This window comes from Mauremys mutica, chromosome 1 (genome assembly GCF_020497125.1).
Source record: "Mauremys mutica isolate MM-2020 ecotype Southern chromosome 1, ASM2049712v1, whole genome shotgun sequence".
Lineage (NCBI taxonomy): Eukaryota > Metazoa > Chordata > Testudines > Geoemydidae > Mauremys > Mauremys mutica.
The window spans coordinates 253,659,116-253,681,586 of record NC_059072.1 but is presented as its reverse complement, the minus strand read 5'-3'; the positions used below and the strand labels follow the sequence as shown (position 1 = coordinate 253,681,586).

Genomic DNA, 22,471 nt, shown 5'->3' with positions numbered 1-22,471 from the left:
GTATTCCTCTTCTAATGTATTTGTAAAATGTTTTCTTGTTACCCTTTGTCCCTAGCAGCTAATTTAATCTCATTTTGTGCCTACATGCTTAGTTGTCTTTTTTTTATATTCATCCTTAATAATTTGACCTATTTTCCAGTTTTTGTATGACTCTTTTGAGTTTCAGGTCATTGAAGATCTCCTGGTTTAAGCCAAAATTGTCTCTTACTATACTTCATCTTTCCTACACGCTGAAATAGTTTGCTCTTGTTCCCTTAATAATGTCTCTGTAAAAAAAAAAAAAAAACCTGCTAATTCTCCTGAACTGTTTTTTCCCATTAGACTTGCTTCCAACAGGATCTTACCTACCAATTCTGAGTTTGCTAAAATCTGCTTTCTTGAAGTCTGTTGTTTTTATTCTGCTGTTTTCCCTTGTACCATTTCTTAGAATCATGAACTCATCATTTCTTGATCACTTTCACCGAAGCTACCTTCCACCTTCAAATCTGCAATCAGTTACTCCCTGTTTGTTAGGATCAGATCTATGACAGCCTCCCCCTTGGTTGCTTTCTCCATCTTCTGTAATAAAAAGTTATCTCCAGTGTATTCCAAGAACACGTCGGATAATCTGTGTCCTGTTGTGTTGTTTTCCCAACAGGTGTGTGGGTAGTTGAAATCCCCCATCATCATCAAGTCCTGTGCTTTGGATGATTTTGTTAGTTGTGTAAAAAAGGGCTTATACACCTCTTTTTTTTCTGGTTAGGTGGTCTACAGTGGACTCCTGCCAGGACATCACTCTTGTTTTTTACCTCTTTTATCCTTACCCAGAGACTTTCAACAGGTTTGCCTCCCACTTCTATCTTGACCTCAGTGCAAGTGTATACATTTTTTATGTACAAAACAACAACACCTTTTTTTCCCATGCTTGTCTTTACTGAACAAGCTGTACCCTTCTATACCAATTTTCCAGTTACGTGAATTATCCCACCAAATCTCTGATCCTAATTATGTTGTAACTGATTATTCACTTAATATTTCTAGTTCTTCCTGTTTATTTCCCCTCACATCATAGGATTTAGGTGGCTCCAAGGGTATGATGATGTTATTGAATCAGAGCATCGTGTCAGGCACTGAGAGTTCAAATCCAACTCAGGGCAGACATTTGAAATTTAAAAAGCCCCAGGCGTACTGCTCCAATCTTTCTTTGTCAAAGGGGGGATTTTGTTTTGGGGAAATGAAATCTCAGTACAGCAGAATATTTGAAGGCAGTGAAGCTATTTTTTAAAAACAAAATAAACTACAATGAGCAAATGCTTGCTGAGGGAGGGGAGGGTGACTAACAGTGGAAAAGTATGTGGGAATAGGAGGAGAAGAGGAATTGGGGGATCAGGTGATGAGGAGGGGACGGGGAGGGGAGTGGTAGGACATTGATATGGGGGGCGAGGGAGGTGACTGTTTGCCCCGCAGTCCCCTCCCAGGTGTGTACCACAATCTGGGAGCCCCCAGGCCATCTACAGGAGTGTTGTGACTCCCCCTCCCCCTTTCCTGCCCCTTTATGTGAGCCAGGTTTTAGAAGGGGCTCACCTATCGGGCTATGGGTCTGAGCCCTTCTTTCTCCCGCTATCTGAACTGAAATCTGAGGTTCCTGGTCCCTGGGAATGTCTCAGCCCTGTTCCCTTCCCCACTGTGTGTGCCAGGCTCTGGGTGGGCCCTGACATGTATTGTGACTCCCCCTCCCCCCATGTGAGCCAGGTTCCAAGGGGGCATGCCTTTCTAGTAGCTTCCAAGCCCCTCCCCCACGTATGAGCCAGAATCTGGGAAAGCCCTTCCCCTCTGGGTGGTGAGCTAATAGGCATGTTTGGAGCAGGCCCCAGAAACACACTGCTGAGATTGGTGTGAAGTGCTGAGAATGGGTATGCTTGACACATATCAGAAACTCTCCAGCTCTGGGGAGCGGGGAAACACAACTCCCATGCCACATGAATGTGCCAGTTCACAGGTGTCAAAGTTGTATCAGGTGTGTTCTCTTTCATCTGAGAACATCTCATTAAGCTGAATAGGCTACTTAACATCTCTCTGAGCCCTTTATGCTGATGATGAATGTGTAGAGACCCTCCCATTCTCCCTCTAATTTTATAATGGAGGGCAGCTCTGCTCTACCTAAGGCCTTGTCTACACTGCCACTTTACAGCACTGCAACTTTCTCGCTTGGGGTGTGAAAAAACACTCCCCTGAATACTGCAAGTTTCAGCACTGTAAACTGGCAGTGTAGATAGTGCACCAGGGCTGGGAGTCACTCCCCTCACGGGTGTGGTTTTTTTTTTTTACTGCGCTGGGCAAGCGCTCTCCCAGCACTGGTGCTGCAACTACATAGCCACGGCAGCGCTTTAACGTTGCTAGTGAAGACATACCCTAAGATAGAGAAGTCCTTCCTGTTAAAAGAATGACTTTTTAGAGCACTAAAATATATGTGCAAACATGACATGTCTTAAATTGCTTATGCTTCATGGGCATAGGTGCTGACTTCCCTTCTTTCCTGTGGGTGCTCGAGCCCCCCCCCCTCCCATTCCAACCCCTTCCCCAAAGCCCCTGCCCCAACTCTGTCCCCTCCCTGCCTCTATTCCAATTCCTTCCCCAAATCCCAACCCCACCTCTTCCTTACCTCCTCCCTTGAGCGCGCCACATTTCTGCTCCTCCCCGTCCTGGACCATGCTAACGCTGCCAAACAGCTGTTTGGCGGTGGCTGGGAGGTAGGCAGAAGAGCAGGGACACGGCGTGCTCAGGGGAGGAGGAGGTGGGGTGGGGATGAGGGGAGCTTGGCTGCCGGTGGGTGCAGAACACCCACTAATTTTTCCTCGTGGGAGCTCCAGCCCCAGAGTACCCATGGAGTCAGCGCCTATGCTCATGAGAGTTTAGGAGAGTAGGGTTAGTGATCTAAATGTGGGGTCATTTGAGCAAGCGGTTCCTGAGATATAGCCTCTCCCCCAACCCCTAGCATTCCATTAAGCTCACAGGTTTTAGCAACTTTGAAGTTTGAAACCCACTGTGGGCAGAGGTCTGGGCATGAACTGTTAAGGTTTTATTTTGGAGAAATGTAATCTGAGTGTACAGAAAAGTATTCAGAAGGCTCTGAAACTATTTTTGAAAAAATAAATTATACTTCTTCGAGGTGTGTCCTTGTGGGTGCTCCACTTTGGGTGTCTTGGCACCCTGCACTTGTAAGCTTAGATTTGTAGTAGCAGTGTCCTGGTTGTCCGCACATGCTCAGCAGCCATCTCCAAGTGGCTATTTGGTGTACGCAGCCAACCATCCCCCAGTTCCTTCTTTACTGCCTGTAGCTTGTCGGAGCAACAGCAGCTCCTCTCTAACTTGAGATTGCTTAATATTTTCTGTTTTTCCTAATAGCGATAGCCTATCCATTTTGTTCTTTATAGACCCTATGTTTTATATTTACTCAGATTTTTCTAAAAAAAAAATAATTGTTTTTACCTTTCCCTCACCCTGCTGCGCCGGCAGTTCCTGGCTTGAAAAACAACAAGAGAAAAATAACGGGCTTATCCTGTTTCACTCTCCAAAACAAGTACTCTCTCAGGCATGCCCAGCTCTCCTGGCTTTAAATTATGCCTGACCTGCAGACTTTCTATACCTATTTCTGATGGCCACACACGGTATGTCCTCTGCCTCAGTGAGACGCACATTGCTCAAAAGTGTCCACATTGCAAGAAATTAACTCCTTGGACAAAGAAGGCCAGGGATCTTCAGCTGAAAGTCCTGATTATGGAGAAATCCCTCCAGCCAGCCTTCGACCCTGAGTTCAGGATACCTTCTGGCCAACGGTCGCCAGTGGCAGTGTCTGACCGGGTTCTACCTCTAAAACTGCTATTAATGAGCCTGCTCCCAAAAAGGCTAATAAAAAACGGTCTCACTCTCCCCCCCCCCAACAAGATTCACCGAAAAGAAAGCAATCTTCCAGTGGAAAATCTGCCACAGTACCGAGAGCGTCAGACCACGAGGCATCAGGAATGTCCAGTACCAAGATTTCCCGATTAGCTATGGACCCAGTGCGGGCAAGGTATGCACCCTAAAGCAAAACCTCCCAGCTCGGCACCGTTGGAGCCGAAGCAAACCTCATTACTGAGTAGTGCAGGGGCACAACACAGCAAATGATCAGCACTGACAGCTGGTGCTCTAATTTGTAGTCAGAGCACACTGCTGACACCAGGAACTCCTCTATTCAGTACCGATGGTACCTCAGCGAGGCCGGGACCAAGCAGAATGACAACTCTCTGTGGCTCAGTACCTCTCCTCTCCAGTAATGAGGAGGAAGAGGATGAGGGAGGCATATACACCTCTCGCCACTCCTCCCTTAAACTGGGACCCTCTCATCACCAACCACCCGCGGAACTGAGCGGAACTGTGTGGCTGGCAGACTCAACACTGGTTACCACCTCCTATTTCTCTTCCACCAAATTGGCCTTACTGGGACCCATGGGCTATTTATAGGGCCCAGAATCTCAGGCCTTCCAACCCACCAAGATCCAGAACAACACAGTCACCTTCGCCAATGGACCCAGCACCCTCTGAGGCACAGTATTAAGAGGCTGAAGAGCCTCAGGAGCACCTGAAGGTGATACACTGCCACCCACACATTTTGTCTTCATCACTGGATGAAACAATAACGCCCCCACCCCTCATGGTGGGAGATTATTTTCCAGGATCTCTTTAAAAGGGTAGCCGAATCCCTGGATATTTCATTATCAGAACTACTAGAAACCCAACATAGTCACAGACATACTTCAGGCATCCTCAACAGCAAAAATAGAGCTGCCTATTAATGCTGCCATAATAGACTCTGCAAAAACAATCTGGCAGACATCCACCAGCGCAATAGCCCCTCCCTCTTGCAGGACAAAAAATATTATGTGCCAGCTAAAGGGGCTGAGTTTCTGTTTATCCACCCCACACCAAATTCACTTGTGGTAGAGATGATCAATCAAAGGGGAAAACAACATCAGTCCAAAACCACCCCTTAGGATAAGGAGAGGAAAAGACTGGACCTTTTCAGGCGGAAAGCCTATTCTTCCGCTACGTTACAATTCCACATAGCAAACTACTTGGCCCTGCTGGCCAAACATGCACACAACCTCTTTTCTAAAATGTCAACCTTTATTGAGCATCTACCAGATGACGAGCAAACATTTCTGAAGGGTCTCTCATCACCAGGACAGCCCTCCAGTCCTCCCTCGGCTCTGTAGACATGGCAGCACGATCCATCTCAATATCTGTAGTCATGCGCCAGGCATCCTGGCTCCACTTCTCCGGGTTCCCAAGGGAGGTTCAATCCACCGTCGAGGGACCTGCCCTTTGAGGGCCAAAAATTGTTTGCAGAAAGCAATAACCTGTTCTTGTACACTTTAAAAGACTCCTGAGCCACCTTGAAAATTCTGGGCATCTATGTACTGTGATGGAGCAAGGCTACAGGAAAGAACTGAGGAGCAGGTATGTTAGCTCCAGGCTAAGCAAATCCCTAGTACCATGGGAACCAAAATGGCAGTTGCTCCAGGCTAATCAAGGCACCTGGGGCCAATTAAGAACTTTCTAGAAGGCACTGGAGAGAGCTACATTGATTGGAGCACCTGCAGCCAATCAGGACAGGCTAATCAAGGCACCTGGTATAAAAAGGGGAGCTCACTCCAGTCTAGGGGGGAGGAGCCAGAGGAAAGAAGTGCGCATGAGGAGCTGGGAGCAAGAGACACAAGGAACTAAGAACTGAGAGGGGGTACTACTGGAGGATTGAGGAAAACACCATACAATCAATCAGCATCAGACACCAGGAGGATCCTGTGGTGAGGATAAAGAAGGTGTTTGAAGGAGGCTATGGGGAAGTAGCCCAGGGAGCTGTAGCGGTCAAGCAGCGGGTACAAGTAGCACTATAGAGACTGCTGCAATTCACAGGGCCCTGGGCTGGAACCCGGAGTAGAGGGCGGGCCCGGGTTCCCCCCTAGCCCCGCTACTCCTAATCAGACATAGGAGTAGTTGATCCAGACTATGGGTTTCATCCAAGGGGAAAACCACTGAGGGGAAGAAATCCGCCAATAAGCGCAGGACCTACTAGAGGAGAGGAGGAACTTTGCCACAGTACCTTCAAACAAAAAGAAACAAGGCAGGTTTTACAACCAAAGATTCCAGCTGCCCCATACTCCTAGCCTCAAAGACACTACGACCAAGGTGAAAGCAGAGACAGACAAGATGCTGGCAGAATCAAGGTCAATCTTCCGCGTCTCACCCATCCACCTCCAGACAATCATTTTGAAGGTGTGGTTGAGGGCATGAGACCTCTTTTACTTTGGGAACTAGATCCGGTCTCCAAACCATTCAGAGACCACCTGTCACCCTATTACCCAGCCTGGAACAACATCACTATGGACAAATGGGTGCTGGAAATCATCCAGAAGGCTTACTCCATCCCCTTTATTTCTATTCCACCTATCCACCCCACTTCCTCGTCCCACTTCAAGGACCCCTCACCTCTTACAGCAGGAAGTAAACCATCTTGTTCAATTAGGTGCCATCGAACCCGTACCAGCTCAACATATAGGGAGAGGGTTTTACTCCCATTACTTTCTTACTTAGAATAAGATTGGCAGGTGGAGACCTATCCTGGACTTATGAAAGCTCAACAAATTCGTGAGAACAGAATGTTTCAAAATGGTGACTATCTACAATAATTCTGGCATTAGAGAAAGGAGATTGGCTCATGGCCCTCGACCTTCAAGACACTTATTTTCACATTCCCTAGGGTGAATCTCAGGAATCTTCTGTGTGTCAGGTGAATAGTAATCAGCATTTCCAATACAGAGTGTTAACCTTTGGCCTGTTAACCGCCCCAAGGGTCTTTTCCAAAGTTCTAGCTGTCGTCGCAGTTCACCTTCGCAGACAGAGTGATTTTTTCCATACATAGACAACTTTTCTACAAGCAACAGTGCAACAGACAGCACTGAACACCACTCACACCACGATAACCTGGTTCACGCACCTTGGGTTACAAATAATCATCAGATATCCACTATGGTTCTTGCCCAACAATTAGAATTTATAGGAGCTCACCTGAGCTGTCTTGCAGCAATAGTGAGGTTACCCCAATGCTGTTTCCTCACCTTAATCCATCTAATCGCAACAGTGATGGACAGTCCACAAATATCCTCCAGAACATGCTTACAACTCTTGGAGCACATGGCTGCAGCAACGTTTGTTGGAAAATATGACAGGCTTCACATGAGAGACCTACAAGCCTGGCTCCAAACTGTCTTATATACCACACAGACATTCTCTCAACTCACTGCTCATGATGCCCCGCAGGGCAAAGGACTTGCTCACATGGTGGGCACAACCACAGAACATTTGTTAAGGTGTCCCCTTTCAACAGAAAGATCCAACCATAACGATCACGACAGATGCTTCCCTTGTGGGTTGGGGGGCACACTTATGCGACAATACCATCCAGGGTCGCTGGTCCCCAGCAGGGTCCAATCTCGACATCAGTATACTGGAGCTAAGGGCAGTCCAAAATGCATGTCAGCATTTTTTCTTCCCTCGATTCAGAACAAAACCATCAAGATTGTCACAGACAATACAGCATGCATGTTCTATATAAACTGCCAAGGGGGAGCTCAGTCATACCCCCTCTGTACAGAGGCAATACATCTGTGAAACTGGTGCATAACCAATAACATAGACATTTTGGCGCCTTTTGTACCAAGATTTCAGAACACAACAGCGGACCAATTAAGCAGGGACTTCTCTCCAACACATGAGTGGGCGATAGATACTGGAACCCTAACAACCATATTCCAGTTATAGGGGTTCCCCGCTATAGACCTATTTGCAACAGCTCAGAATACCAAATGCCCACAATACTGCTCCCAAGCGGTGCTCGGACACCAGTCCCTGGGAGATGCTCTCCTTGTAAAGTGGGAAGCCCCACTGTTGTATGCATTGCCTCTGATCCCACTGCTGGGTCGGGTCATTCACAAGATCAAACAGGACAAATCCAGGGTCACTTACATTGCACCCACGTGGCCCAGGCAAACATGATTCCCATACCTGAGACAAATGGCAGTGGAACCACCCCGAATTCTTCCTTTAGTACCTCACCTGCTGACATAGGATGCTGGACGTGTCTGCCATCCTCACCTTGCAGTACTTGGTCTCAAGGCCTGCTACTACGTGGCTAATGGGGGCCGAGAAGGAGTGTTCCAAGGAAGTGAAATACATACTATTGAACAGCCATAGACTGAGTACAAGAAAGACATATATACATAAGTGGAAACGATTCTGCACTTGGTGTCAGGATAAACAAATTGTTCCACAGTCGTCCCCATTACCCAGAATCCTTGACTACATATTAACACTTAAGAAATTGGGTCTATCCACCAGCTCACTCAGAATGCATCTCTCTGCCATCACCTCCTTCCACGACAAGGTGGACAGAGTCACTATCTTCACTCATCCCTTGACCCCCCCCCCCCCCCTGTGGAATATCAGCTTTGTGCTCTACAGTCTCATGGGCAAATTGTTTGAACCCCTCGCAACTTGTTCCTCGTTGCACTTGTCTGTGAAGATGGCCTTCCTCATTGCTATCACGTCAGCAAGACGAGTGGGAGAAGTAGGTGCCCTAATGGCACACCCACCTTATACTACATTCTTTATGGACAAAGTGGTCCTAAGGCTGCACTCTTAAGTTGCCTCCCCATTTCATTGAAATCAACCCATGTGCTTACCTATATTTTTCCTGAAGCCACATGCTGACAACAGGGAGGCCGCCTTTCACACGCTAGACGTCTGCAGAGTGCTAGCTTTCTACCTAGAAAGAACAAAAACATTCAGAAAATCATCTCACTTCTTCGTGTCTACAACTGAACATTCAAAGGGTCAAACAATCTCAAAACGGAGACTATCCAAAAGGATATCTGACTGTATCCATTTGTGTTACCAGAACAGCAATCTGTCAGCTCCATCGCGAGTCTGCACACACTCCACCAGAGTGTTATCTGCATCTGTGGACTTTCTCAATAATGTGTCCATGAATGGACACTTGCAAAGCTGCTACCTGGGCATCTGGCCACAGCTTTACTAAACACTATGCTTTAGAACAACAATCAGCTACAGACGCTCAATTTGGTTTCATGGTGTTATCCACCATAAATAAACCAACTCCAAAGCCCCTCCCCTCCACTGAAGGGCATTGCTCAACAGTCACCTAACTTGGAGCACCTACACTCCTCGAAGAAGAAGAGAGAGTTACTCACCTTGTGCAGTAACTGAGGTTCTTCGAGATGGTGGTCCCTGTGGGTGCTCCACTACCCCACACCCCTTTCCTCCCCTCTACTTCAGAGTTCCACATTGATGCTCTGGGGTAGAGAATGAACTGGGGGCCAGTTGACTGTACATGCCAAGTAGCCACTCGGAGTGGCGCGAGACCAACCGCGGCACTGCTAATACAAATTTCCAATTACAAGCGCAAGGCGCCAAAACACCTAAAGTGGAGCACCCACAAGGACAACCATCTCAAAGAGCCTCAGTTAGTGCACAAGGTGAGTAACCTTATGTGAATGCTCACTGGGAGGATGAGGGCAGGGGTGATTGGTGTGCAAGAGTAGTTGGTAATAGGGGATGAAGGGTTTTGGGTCTGCAGTGAAGGCTGGGGGTATTATGGGAAGGGGGGTAAATGGAAAATGTGTGCTGGGGAGGGAAGAGGGGGGTTGGGGAACTCGGATAAGAGGGAAGGTGACAGGGATTAGGAAGAACTGGAGAGGTTGAAGAATGTGAGGGATATCTGAAGAATTTGGCAATTTAGGAGTGAGAAGGCCCTGTCAGCCCTTAATTTTCCCATTCCCATGTGTGTGCTGGGATCTGGTGGAGCCCTACCCCTCTGCGGGGGTCTGAGTCACTCTCCTGCTTATTGTGTGTTCTGGAATCTGGGGGGAACCCTGTTCTTCTTGGAGTATCTAAACCCGTTTTTCCTATCCTTTCATGTGAGCTGGCATCTGAGGTGAAGGGAATGAAGGTAACACAAATTTAAACATCTGAAATTTAGAAAATGAACAGTGAAGATGCATATTGCCCCTGTGTGAGACGGGAGGCTGGCCAGTGTGTGGGAGGGAGGGGGCCCCATTTGGAGGAGGGGCTGTTTGGGTGCCTTGGATCATGGCTGGGGAAGCCTGGCTGAAGCAGGGAGCGAGGGTCCCAACTCAATGTGTAGCTCAGGCTACATAACCAAGATAGTGTGCAACTTTCCAGGATTCTGCTGCCTGTAATATGTGTACCGAGCAGCATAGGGCAGAAAGACTGCAAGGATCAGCATTTTACATGTGAATGGCTTCTGCATTGCCTTCTAATGTCTTAATGGGAAGGGAAGGGGTGGGGGAGCTGGAAACGATGGCAGGGGGGATACATGTTGTGGGGAACGGTGGGTAGGAGAGAGAGACACCACTTTTCTCTCACACACTTAAGGTTACTGTAACAACCATACACTACAACAGCCAAGGTTTTGGCACGTACACAACAGATAAGATTTCTCTCACCAGCCCTGTTAGTAGCTACACATTTGCAAACATTTCAAAGTATGACCATTATCCCTACTCTACTGGAGGGGTGGAGGAGCACTGAGGAATCACACAGGAGCTGAGTGGACTAGTGGAAAGACCACTGAACTGAAACTGTTCCCAGATCTGCCACTGGCCTGCTGAGTGACCTTGGGTAAGTCACTTCACCTCTCTATGCCTCAGTTTCCAATTTGTAACATGGGAATAGTGATGGAAAGTTCTTTATTTATTGATTAAAAGCACTATATAAAAGCTAGGTCTTTTATTAACTATCTCCAGTAGCATATCAACTGCAAACCTAGGTGACAACTACAATTGTCTAAGTGACCACTAACTCTACCAACAAACATTTCTCTTTGTTCAAAAAACTAGGAAATTACTTTGTTAATGCAGAGTTCAGCTAATACAGATGCATCCCAATCTAGTACAAGATAAGATGGCCTGACAAAATAATGAATAGGAATGTTTTGTCCAAGATACCAGGAATAAAGGGCAGTAACAAACAGATGTCATGAAATACATAAGGTGGTGTGTTAGTTGTTTATGTACGTATGTCTTAATCTATAAATGATGGGCTACTTCACCTTCATTCTTTGTGTGGCCTGGAGGACAGCAGAAATTCTCACTGCTGACTGAGCTGTTTCTTGCAATAGGGCACTCATGTGTTAGCATACCTGTAATCACAGACCCAAGGGGACTAGGACTGTGCCTTGATGACAGTAAACCTGGCCTTTGCCACTAAATCGTGCCTGTGTTCTTTCATTATAAGTAACATGGAAGTTTGCTGAACAAACATCTGCTGCTAATAATAATCAAGGACAGATGCTCTGGACAGATTGAACTGCTACTAAGGCAATGATGTTCTGGTCTTCAGCATTTAACAACACCGGGTGACACTATTGAAGCTGCTGAACCAGCTATCTGTGCAGAGGTGGACAGTGCACTAAAAGAAAACACACGCAAGCCAACTGACAACATCTCCCATTCTGCCTTTTCACTGTATTGGACAGGTGCTTCTTGTCCTTGTCCTTTGCTCAAACACAGAGCTCACTACCCCAACAAAATACCACACTTGTAACATTTAATAACCATTTCATACCCATTTACAACCCTTTCACACTTGCACACAATATTACCTAAACCTATAATTTCCACTACCCACTATTAAATCCACAGATTGCTGTCTCACCAACCTCAATGCTGGCATCCAGGGCAAGAAGACCCTGCTGCCCTGCTACTGACACAATCTACACAATTCTCTGTTGAAATGATGTAGATTGGAAGCTCAAGGTACACTTGCAATTCTTTTGTTTGATAACATAAATGGGAGACAGACCCAGATCTCCTTCTATCATAATCACAGCTCTTCCAAGCTGCTCGAACTTACTCCTTTACCATTTGATGCAGCTATAACATAGTGAATGCAGCTGGAGTGCATGCACAGATGATTGAGTGACTATTGCCAGCTAAATGCCTTTTGCCATATAGTTAGGTAGGAGATAGTTTTAGGGGTACACTTCCATTTTGGACCCGTGTCTCTCCTCATGGGCAAGAAGTGATCTCTGTATGAACCCTCCCCGCCCCACTCCCTCTCAGACACACACACCAAACAAACAAATGAAAAAACCCTTTGTTCTTGATACAGTTGTAGGAGAGTAGCCAAGGATCCCCAGCTTTAAAAGCTGCATCAAGTGCCACAAACCCTTTCTGCTCAGATTACCACACTTATCTACTCCCTGGAGGAAACCCACATCCCTTCCAGGTGCAGTGTGCAGGATGTTCCTGAGTAGGACCAAACAGTCGAGAGGAGTTTCAACTCTGAGGTTCCTCATGGAGAAGTCCACAAAGGCAGGAACACCACCTGTACATCATCCTGAAGAAGGTAGGAGTGGCACCTCTTTTTGGTCCCAGGTGGTTCTATGATCTTCTGTGCCAAGAGACTTTGGAAAGTAAAGCCAGGACAGATGGGGGAAGGGAGATAAGTGTTCCCAAAAGGACAAGAGGGAAGTTTCCAGCTTCAAGCCCTCTAAGAAGAGGCAAAAATCCCCATACTGTACTGAATCATTGGGAACTTCATACTCTGGAGTGGAACTAGGACAAGAGAGCTGTACTTCCAGTGCTGGGATTGGTACTCGACACTAAAATCTGTCATGTCAGCACTGCCAGGTCTGGCGCCCCCGTTGGTGACTCGGCTTACAGAAACAACTCTGTTTGACTCCAGCTTATTTCTCGACTCCAAATGACATCTTTGTGCTCCAAGAACTGGATTCATCATTACTTTCCGACCCCAGTACCCAATATTGAGACTTCAGCCAGTACTGAACTCCCTGTGGTACCTCTCTCTGTCCCTGTCTTCGAGTAGGGACCAGACTGTTGCTGGTACCATGGAGTTGAGGCAGATTATCACCATCTTATTCAGCACTGAGGGTTCACCCACTGAATCCAGGCCTGAAATTCTTTATGTTGGAAGAGTATTATGGCAGACACCCATCCCTGGGCTATATACCCCAAGGGGTCCTTGTGTGATTTGAGCCTAAGTGGAATATTGGGAGTCTCCAGGGTATCTCACCACTCCCATTTGAGAGAGTACTCTCCCTACTTCTCCTGTTACCCAGCACCATGGTCTTGCACCAGGGGGGCATGATATCCTACAACAACAATATTGGGGATCTCCAGGGAGGAGGCGCATCAGCGTCTTTAAGATATGCAACTATTTAATTCCAGGAGTTATGTAAGAAGGTGCCAGACTCACTAGAAACCCCACTAAAAGAGGTCCAGGAAGCCCAGTCCAGACTGCTGGACATCCATCGTAGGTCTAAGTAGAGTGGTGCTTCCTTTTAAGGAGACCATCCTTGAATCCACCAAAATATTTTGGTAGGTGTCTGCTCTGGTTCCACTAGTAAGTAGGGTCAAAAGTGGTATATCATACCTGTGAAAAGGTTGGAGTACCTATTCTGTCTCCCACCTCCCAACTCATTGGTGGTGGTCAGCAGCCACTGAGTGTAGCAGACAGAAAGAAGCCAGGTCTACACTGAATGGGAAAGATGCAAAGAAACTTGACCTCTCTGGGAGACAGGTGTATTCCTTGGCGCCTCTGCAGTTTTGCATTTCAAACTTTCAAAGGTTGATGGCCAAGTACAACTTTTCCATGTATGACAAATTAGCTATCTTCGCTGTTAAGGTGCCTCAGGCTGTTTTAGAGGCCTGTTCCAGGCCCTGACTGACAGGGAAAAGCAGATGACAAGATTGGCCCTTCAGATAGCCTAAGACATGGCAGCTAGGTCTATGCGATTACTATGGTAATGAAATGCTCGTCATGGCTCACCTCCTTGGGAATCATAGAATAGAATATCAGGGTTGGAAGGGACCTCAGGAGATCATCTAGTCCAACCCACTGCTCAAAGCAGGACCAATCCCCAGACAGATTTTTGGCCTCCTCAAGGATTGAACTCACAACCCTGGGTTTAGCAGGCCAATGCTCAAACCACTGAGTTATCTCTCCCCTGAAGTACAAACAGGTGGAGGACCTTCCATTTGAGCATGATCAGCTGTTCAGTGTGAAGTTGGATGAGTCTCTTCACTCATTGAAAGACTCCCAAGCTACACTGTGATCATGGGGTATTTACACATCTACAATTAAAGGAAAACCCAGTAAGCTGCAGTTTAAATGACCAGTCCCACCAGCTTTTTCTCACCAGCAGCAGTATGAACTGCCATGCAAGCATCAAAGTATGCATAGAAGGGTGCCCAGGGACAATCTTACTTTACATTCCAGCCAGCACTTTGATGGGACCTCTTGAGAGCTGTGCATCAACTGTCTCACCACACCTGATAAACCCTTCTGGTATTTCTCCTCCCTTTGCAGACCAACTTGCCAACTTCCTGTCTGCCTAGATGCAAATTACAATGGACAGATGGATGCTAGAAGTCATCTCTTCAGGATATACCATCCAGTTCTGGGTGCCATTCAATTTCCGCACTTCCACCGAAAATTTTGATCATGGGTGCATCCCACTTAGTTTGGGGAGCACTTGTGGAAGAGCAGGTTGCTTAAGGGAAGTATCAGGAGTCTATGCTTCACGTCATGTTGAAACTGAGAGGAGTCAGACTGGCCTGCAAGCAATTCGTCCCTCACATCCGTGGCAAGTCAGTCCAGGGTTGTTGGACAGCATAATGGCAGTTTATTATATCAACAAGCTGATAGGAGCCACTCTGCACAGAGACTGTAGCCCTTTAGAACTGGTGCAGTCTCATGCAGATTACCCTGACTGATGTCCATTTGTCTGGCATCCAGAACACTCTGAACTACTCTTAAAGCAAACATTTCTCCACAGAATGATATTGGGATCACTGTACGGGGAGCTGCTCTCCCATCCGTCCAACCCCCGTGCATTTGGACCTCCTATACCCAGACACCCCTTCCAAGCCTCACCCAGAACCCCCCCTAGCCCTCCATACCCAAACCCCACCCCACTGAACCTTCACCCCTCCAATTGGAGCCCCCTGCACCCAGATGACCCCCACTCAGCTCCCTGCACTTAACCCCCCACCCGCTGCACCACCCTGAGCCCCAACCACTTTCACCTGGAAGCCCCTGCAGAGTCCCATTGCTCCTGCACCTGGAATCTCCCCCTCCCACTCCCCCCCCCCCCAAAAGAGCCTCTGTGCATTCAGATCCCCCACACACCTAGATCTCCCATTGAGCTGCCTGCAGAATCCTCACACCGGGATCCCTCCACAGTGAGGCCCATCACACTTGGGTCCTGCTTGGTTGAGCCTGCCTGCCCCACACCTGGTGTGCCTGGCGCAGAGGACCAGGGCCCTAGGGGGTTTCTGGGGCAGGCTAAGGCTTTGTGCTGCGTCAGGGTAGGGTGCAACCTCACCACTGAGTCCTTGTCTCTAGGGTGAGGGGTGGGGAAGCTGCAGGGTGATCTCCTACCTTTGTGCAGCCAGTGGCCTGTGCTCCCCACTGCCATGCTGGAACCTCTGCATTTATTTATTGACAAATAAAATTTGCAGAATTTTAAAATATTGTGCTCAGAATTTTTATTTTTTTGATGCAGAATGCCCTCAGGAGTAATCTCTCTACAAAGGTAGCATTTTTGGTCACTATCATGTCAGCCAGAAAAATTGGGGAGTTAAGGGTGCTCATGGCAGATCTCGTTATACAATTTTCCACAAAGATATGGTAACCATGAAACTTCATCCAAAGATTGTCCCAAAGGTGTATTCTATGGCAATTAATAGACATTAACCAAAGTATTGACTTACTGGTCTGCTACCCTAAACATCAGTCTAGCAGGGAACTGGTGTGTCACTCACTGGATACACATAGGACTCTTGCCTTTTAGCTGTAAAGGACTACATCATTTTGAAAGTCTCTTAGGCTCTTTATATCACTTGCAGAATGAATGAAAGGAGAGGCCATTTCCTCCCAGGGGCTGTCAAAATAGATTTGATACATGATGAACAGTGTCCCTCTTGAAGGCAGCATAAGAGCACATTTGACTAACTCTGAGGAAGCATTGGTAGCTTCCCTTAGAGACATCCTATTACTGATGTCTGCAGAGCAGCAACTTGGAGTTCCATATGCATAGTTCTAGATGCTATGCACTGGTGCAAGTAGCTGCCTGTGGTGCTTCTTTGGGCAGCCAGTTCTGCAATCTGTTGCATTATAGTGCCCTGTGCACCCTCCTCATTGAAAGAGACACTGCTTGTGAATCATGTGGAGTACCCTATACATAGGGACAATCGCTCAAAGAATATGGGTTACTCATCTTGTAGTAACTTGATTTCTTTGAGATGTGTAGTTCCTATGTGTAGTGTACTATTCAACCTTCGCCTTCACTGCCTGGTTTCCCCCAGTGTGAATAGCAGTAGAGAAGGAACTAAGAGGACAATGGTCCAGCACCGCCCTTAATCCCCTCAGTGAGGAGAACGAGGGCACATGCACGCACCAGACAGACACTGCTTGGGCAAAATCTCCGGTCCTGGGCTCATAGAGCACATGCTCAACCTGAAGTGCACTACATATAGGGACAACACATCTCGAGGAATTAAAGTTACCACAACATGAGTAACTCATCCTTTTAGTTTTATTAATGATAATTTTTGTTGTGGAGGAAAACTTAAGGCAATATTCAGTTGATTCAATTACAAATGTGAAACATCTGGTAACTGCAAATGTCATTACTGGTTGATTATTTTTTGTTGCCATGATTATTACTTCCACCATCTGAGAAGGAAAAAAAGTCTCAATGTGTAGCATCCAGATAGGAAGTATGTTATTGCATTTTGGAGTCTAATTGTTCTCTGCAGCTCTCTGATTTCCTTCTCCCTTATCCCCACCAATGGTGCCATTTTGGGTGTGGTGCTTGAGGAAATGTCTGTGTGAGTGAATGTATTTTTCAGAGTTGGAAGACCTCTTTTCTGCTTTCTCTCTCTCTCCTCCCCCCCACCCCCAGGCTGCCATTAGGGGGAATATTTTGATTGTTTATGCCATTATATTAATTTTAGACATCTGCTTGGGCATAATTTTAAAGACTGCCTGAATTTGACTAGACCACAGCCAATCTGAACCCTAGCCCAAGTGTGTTGAGTTGTTTTCATACCTGATCCAAATACTAATAGTCGGTTCTGTCAGGTTTGTGTCAGATTGCAAAGGTCTATTCACCAACCCAGACTCCATTTTCTTAACTTTGTTTCCTTCAGTGGAACTGGGGGGACAAATTACCCACCCTGCTCCAGCCCAGTGAGTCAGTTCCCCACTCCTTTGGGCCACTGCCTCATCCTTAGGTTTTGGCCTGGCTGCTCCCCACATCCTGTATCTGTCATCTATCTCCAGCCACCTTCTGCGCATGGGGCTGGTGTGGTGACAGCTGAATGCCCCATTCCAGCCAGCCACCATCACTTCACTGCTAGGTCTGTGCTGTGGAGTGAGTGTGCTGAAAAGTCTCAGCATTTCTCATTCTGCGGTGTACAAATGCAGGAAAGTGCCAGTCTTGGGCAGGAGTGGGGTACACAACCATCACTGCACCAAAGCCACAAGCAGGAGGAGGTGATCAGAGACTACCGGACCTGAGCCGAAAAGTGTCAGGCTGTCTTTAGTTCAACCTGAACCTAACACTTGTTGTCAGGTCCCATTGAGTTTGAGTCAGGTTGTTTGTATGTGGTATTGTTGAATGTATTTTAGAAGTATATACTTTTTTGTTTTACAGAAATGGCTCAGGGATCAATCAGCAGTGTATATGTAACAACATCATCAGGTTCCACTTCAGACGTCACTAGATTTTCTGCCAGGTAAGTTAATGCATAAATTAGCTTTAGCCTGTATTCCATGAGCTGTTCTGTCACTAGTTTTGCTTCGGCTACATGGTAAACGAGGTGTATCAGATTTTTTTTTTAAGGTAATTCTGAGAGAGTTGTTATTTTTGCTATAATTACTGGTATTTCTTACCAGTGCCCATCTACTTCTTGGTGAGCAAATAGACCATCACTTAAAGTAGTACAGCAGCTACCTCCTTTTGACATCTTCATATAAATGAATTGTGGTTAATATATGATGAGCTAAGCAGTAACCTGTCACAAAACATGGGGAAATAAATTAGCTAGACTAGGATTAGTAGAGAATAGTTTAGGTTTTAAGTTTAGGGAAGGACTTTTTTTGCGTCACAAAGATACTATCTGGGCAGGATTCTCGTTTGGTCATGGCTTCCTAGCACGAGGTAGGAAGAACTTAATTTCTTTGCTCATTGACAGCAACAGTAGTGGTCAGTTACCCTCTTTATGCACCACTGTAGCCATTTACCCGCTCTGAGCTTTCCCATTTCCTCCTCTCTTTCTTGCTCATATTATGAGTATTAGCTTAGTTTTTGCTGCCTCTTGCAGCAGACATGCTATATTTAAGACACCTGTGCAAGAGCTCTAGGTGGCCTTACATTTAATCTTATAATAGCAGCATTAAAAAGCAAATATTGAAAAGGGACAAATTAACTCAACATAGCCAGCCAGTGAATTAGCTACAAAAGTGTCATTTCTAACCCCCATTGTCTCGAAGATCATCCGTTCAGCCTTCTCCAAAAGCTGTATCAAATACTATAAATGGCTTTTGTTGCACGCACAAAAGGTCACCAGATCTGGGTTGTTTTGGATGAAGGAGAGTGAGGGGAGCAAGTTCCAGAGTCCCTTGACTATTTTCGTACCTTGATGTCCTTCTGCCTACAGGGACCAACCTGAACTGCCCACGGCACCCCCTCACCAGCACGCACACACTGTCACACTCTCCCTCTCTCTCTTACGGTATGGGATGGACCAGCATAATTGCAATCCCCAGGTTGTGAATCTCTCTTTCAGGACATGTCTTAATTCACTTGCTTTCCACTAGCTGAAAATCTTGTGTTGATGGGATACCTTTCAACGGGGAAAATTTAAATCTGTGATTCTTTTTCTCTGAAGATACCATTCTGGCAGCTTTCCGTCTCTGTCACCTTACCTCAGAGTTTGAAAGGGGAACTGTTTGTGGGCACGGTATCTGGCTTTATTGCTCTGTCACATTAAAGCACTAAATTTTGAAATAGTTTTGTTAGTGGGTGGGCTTATTTTTCTTTTACTGCATGTTCAAGTCAGGACTGGACAGTTCCAACGGAAATGATTAAACTTCGGGATGATTCAGATAATCCAGGAAGTTTTTGGAATGTGTAGGGGACAATTTCCTGATGCAAGTGCTGGAGGAACCAACTAGGGGCAGAGCTCTTCTTGACCTGCTGCTCACAAACAGGGAAGAATTAGTAGGGGAAGCAAAAGTGGATGGGAACCTGGGAGGCAGTGACCATGAGGTGGTCGAGTTCAGGATCCTGACACAAAGAAGAGAGCAACAGAATATGGACCCTGAACTTCAGAAAAGCAGACTTTGACTCCCTCAGGGAACTGATGGGCAGGATCCACTGGGAGAATAACATGTGGGGAGGGGGGGAGGAAGTAGTCCAGGAGAGCTGGCGGTATTTTAAAGAATCCTTATTGAAGTTGCAGGAACAAACCATCCCAGTGTGTAGAAAGAATAGTAAATATGGCAGGCAATCAGCTTGACTTAACAGTGAAATCCTTGCTGATCTTAAACACAAAAAAGAAGCTTACAAGAAGTGGAAGATTGTACAAATGACCAGGGAGGTCTATAAAAATATTGCTCAGGCATGCAGGAGTGAAATCAGGAAGGCCAAATCACACTTGGAGTTGCAGCTAGCAAGAGATGTTCAAAGTAACACGAAGGGTTTCTTCAGGTATGTTAGCAACAAGAAGAAGTTCAAGGAAAGTGTGGGCCCATTATTGAATGAGGGAGGCAACCAAGTGACAGAGGATGTGGAAAAAGCATGCATCTGAGGGTGCTAAAGGAGTTGGTGGATGTGATTGCAGAGTCATTGGCCATTATCTTTGAAAACACATGGTGATTGGTGGAGGTCCCGGATGACTGGAAAAAGGCTAATGTAGTGCCTATCTTTAAAAAAGGGAAGGAGGAGGATCTGGGGAACTACAGGCCAGTCAGCCTCACCTCAGTCCCTGGAAAAATCATGGAGCAGGTCCTCAAGGAATCAATTTTGAAGCACTTTGAGGAGAGGAAAGTGATCAGGAACAGTCAGCATGGATTCACCAAGGGCAAGTCATGTCTGACTAATGTAATTGCCTTCTATGACCAGATAGTGGCTCTGTGGATGAGGGGAAAGCAGTGGACGTGTTATTTCTTTACTTTAGCAAAGCTTGTTATACGGTCTCCCATAGTATTCTTGCTGGCAAGTTAAAGTAGTATGGATTGGATGAATGGACTATAAGGTTGATAGAAAGCTGGTTAGATCGTCGGGCTCAACGGGTAGTGATCAATGGCTCCATATCTAGTTGGCAGCCGGTATCAAGCGGAGTGCCCCAAGGGTTGCTCCTGGGGCTGGTTTTGTTCAATATCTTCATTAATGATCTGGAGGATGGCGTGGACTGCACCCTCAGCAAGTTTGCAGATGACACTAAACTGGGAGAAGTGGTAGATATGCTGGAGGGTAGAGAGAGGATACAGAGGTACCTAGACAAGTTAGAGGATTGGCCAAAAGAAATCTGATGAGGTTAAACAAGGACAAGTGCAGAATCCTGCACGTAGGATAGAAGAATCCCATGCACTGCTACAGACTAGGGACCGAATGGCTAGGCAGCAGTTCTGCAGAAAAGGACCTAGGGGTTACAGTGGACAAGAAGCTGGATATGAGTTGACAGTGTGCCCTTGTTGCCAAGAAGGCTAATGGCATTTTGGTCTGTATAAGTTGGGGCATTGCCAGCAGATCGAGGGACGTGATCATTCCCCTCTATTCAACATTGGTGAGGCCTCATCTGGAGTACTATGTCCAGTTTTTGGCCCCACACTACAAGAAGGATGTGGAAAAATTGGAAAGAATCCAGTGGACGGCAACAAAAATGATTAGGAGTCTGGAGCACATGACTTATGAGGAGGGGCTGAGGGAACTGGGATTGTTTAGTTTGCAGGAGAGAAGAATGAGGGGGGATTTGGTAGCTGCTTTCAGTTACCTGAAAGGGGATTCCAAAGAGGATGGTCTCAAGTTTCAGTGGGGGAGGTTTAGGTTGGATATTAGGAAAAACTTTTTCACTAGGAGGGTGGCGAAGAACTGGAATGGGTTACCTAGGGAGGTGGTGGAATCTCCTTCCTTAGAGGTTTTTAAGGTCAGGCTTGACAAAGCCCTGGCTGGGATGATTTAGTTGGGAATTGGTCCTGCTTTGAGAGGGTTGGACTAGATGACCTCCTGAGGTCCCTTCCAACCCTGATACTCTATGATTCCATGAGAACTACCAGTGTGGGAAGGGTGGGGAATTCTTCCTATCTTGTGCTAGGGAGCAGAAGCTCAGGATACTGAGAATACTGCCAGAATATCTTCAGAGAAGCAGAATTACAAAATTAGTAAATTTCTTCCTTTTCACCTTCAAGTTTTCACTAAGTTTCTTGTGTAATGATTGGGGCCAAAGTGAATGGGAAACCTTATATACTATAGGTTTTGAAATTTTACCAGGAATCTACTAGCCAGGGGCTCATACTAAGGTGGAGGCTGTGGATCATTGGATTGGTGAGAAAACCACCAATCTTTTCTTTTCACTGGACTTTTAATATGCACACTATCCTTGCTGTGTGCTGGCGCCCCTCAACATTGTACCACCTTGGCTTGTTATGTTGGATAAATTTGTAGAATCCCTTCAACCCTACCTGCTGAGATAGGGAGTTTCTTACACCCTCATGCATGGGAGAATTTGGGTCACCACACATTACCCTTTCTCACTCCATCCAATAATCTTCATTCTCAGGAAGTCAGTTTCCCAGAAATATTTTTGCAAAAATGTAGTGTCTGACTGTTGCTGCTGTTAGTTATCCTGGCAGGAGCTAAACAAATCTGATTTTTCTGTACCGTTAAGTTGTGAGGGGAGGAAGGAATCAGGTGTCTTGGGGAAGGGGGAGCCCTGTTCTCTCTTGCAGGAAGTTTAGTGTGTGCTCAATGCTCTTGAAAAGCCAGAAAATTAATGAAGTTGGAGCCTAGGTTGTCTGGTACTAAATCCAGTGCCTGAGCAGGATCTGGCTTTGGGAAATGTAGACAAACTGAACTGATGTAGACACAAAAGCAATCAGATGTAGATGCTATAATATGACTTAATTGCAGAAGCAGCAACTTTCACAAATAACCCAAAACTACATGGCAGGGTAGTTCTAGTGTGGATCTTCAACTACTACCCATGGCCCCTGATGTACCAAAAACCTGAGGGTGAGTGAAGATCATGCCACATCTGCACCCTCAGGTCTTCCAACGGACCCTGATGCAGTGTAAAAGTCCTGACTCCCTCTCTTCCTCTGC

At 46.4% G+C, this 22,471-nt stretch overlaps 1 protein-coding gene across 4 annotated transcripts in view; it reads left to right on the top strand.

Moving 5' to 3' along the window:
- TFDP1 (transcription factor Dp-1) overlaps nt 1-22,471 on the top strand; it is a 118,844-nt gene that overhangs the window by 87,262 nt on the left and 9,111 nt on the right. For all 4 annotated transcript variants that reach the window (XM_045007330.1, XM_045007313.1, XM_045007320.1 and 1 more), the window contains exon 11: nt 17,801-17,882. In XM_045007330.1, coding sequence (XP_044863265.1) covers nt 17,801-17,882 — 82 coding nt within the window. The remainder of the gene's footprint in view (nt 1-17,800; nt 17,883-22,471) is intronic.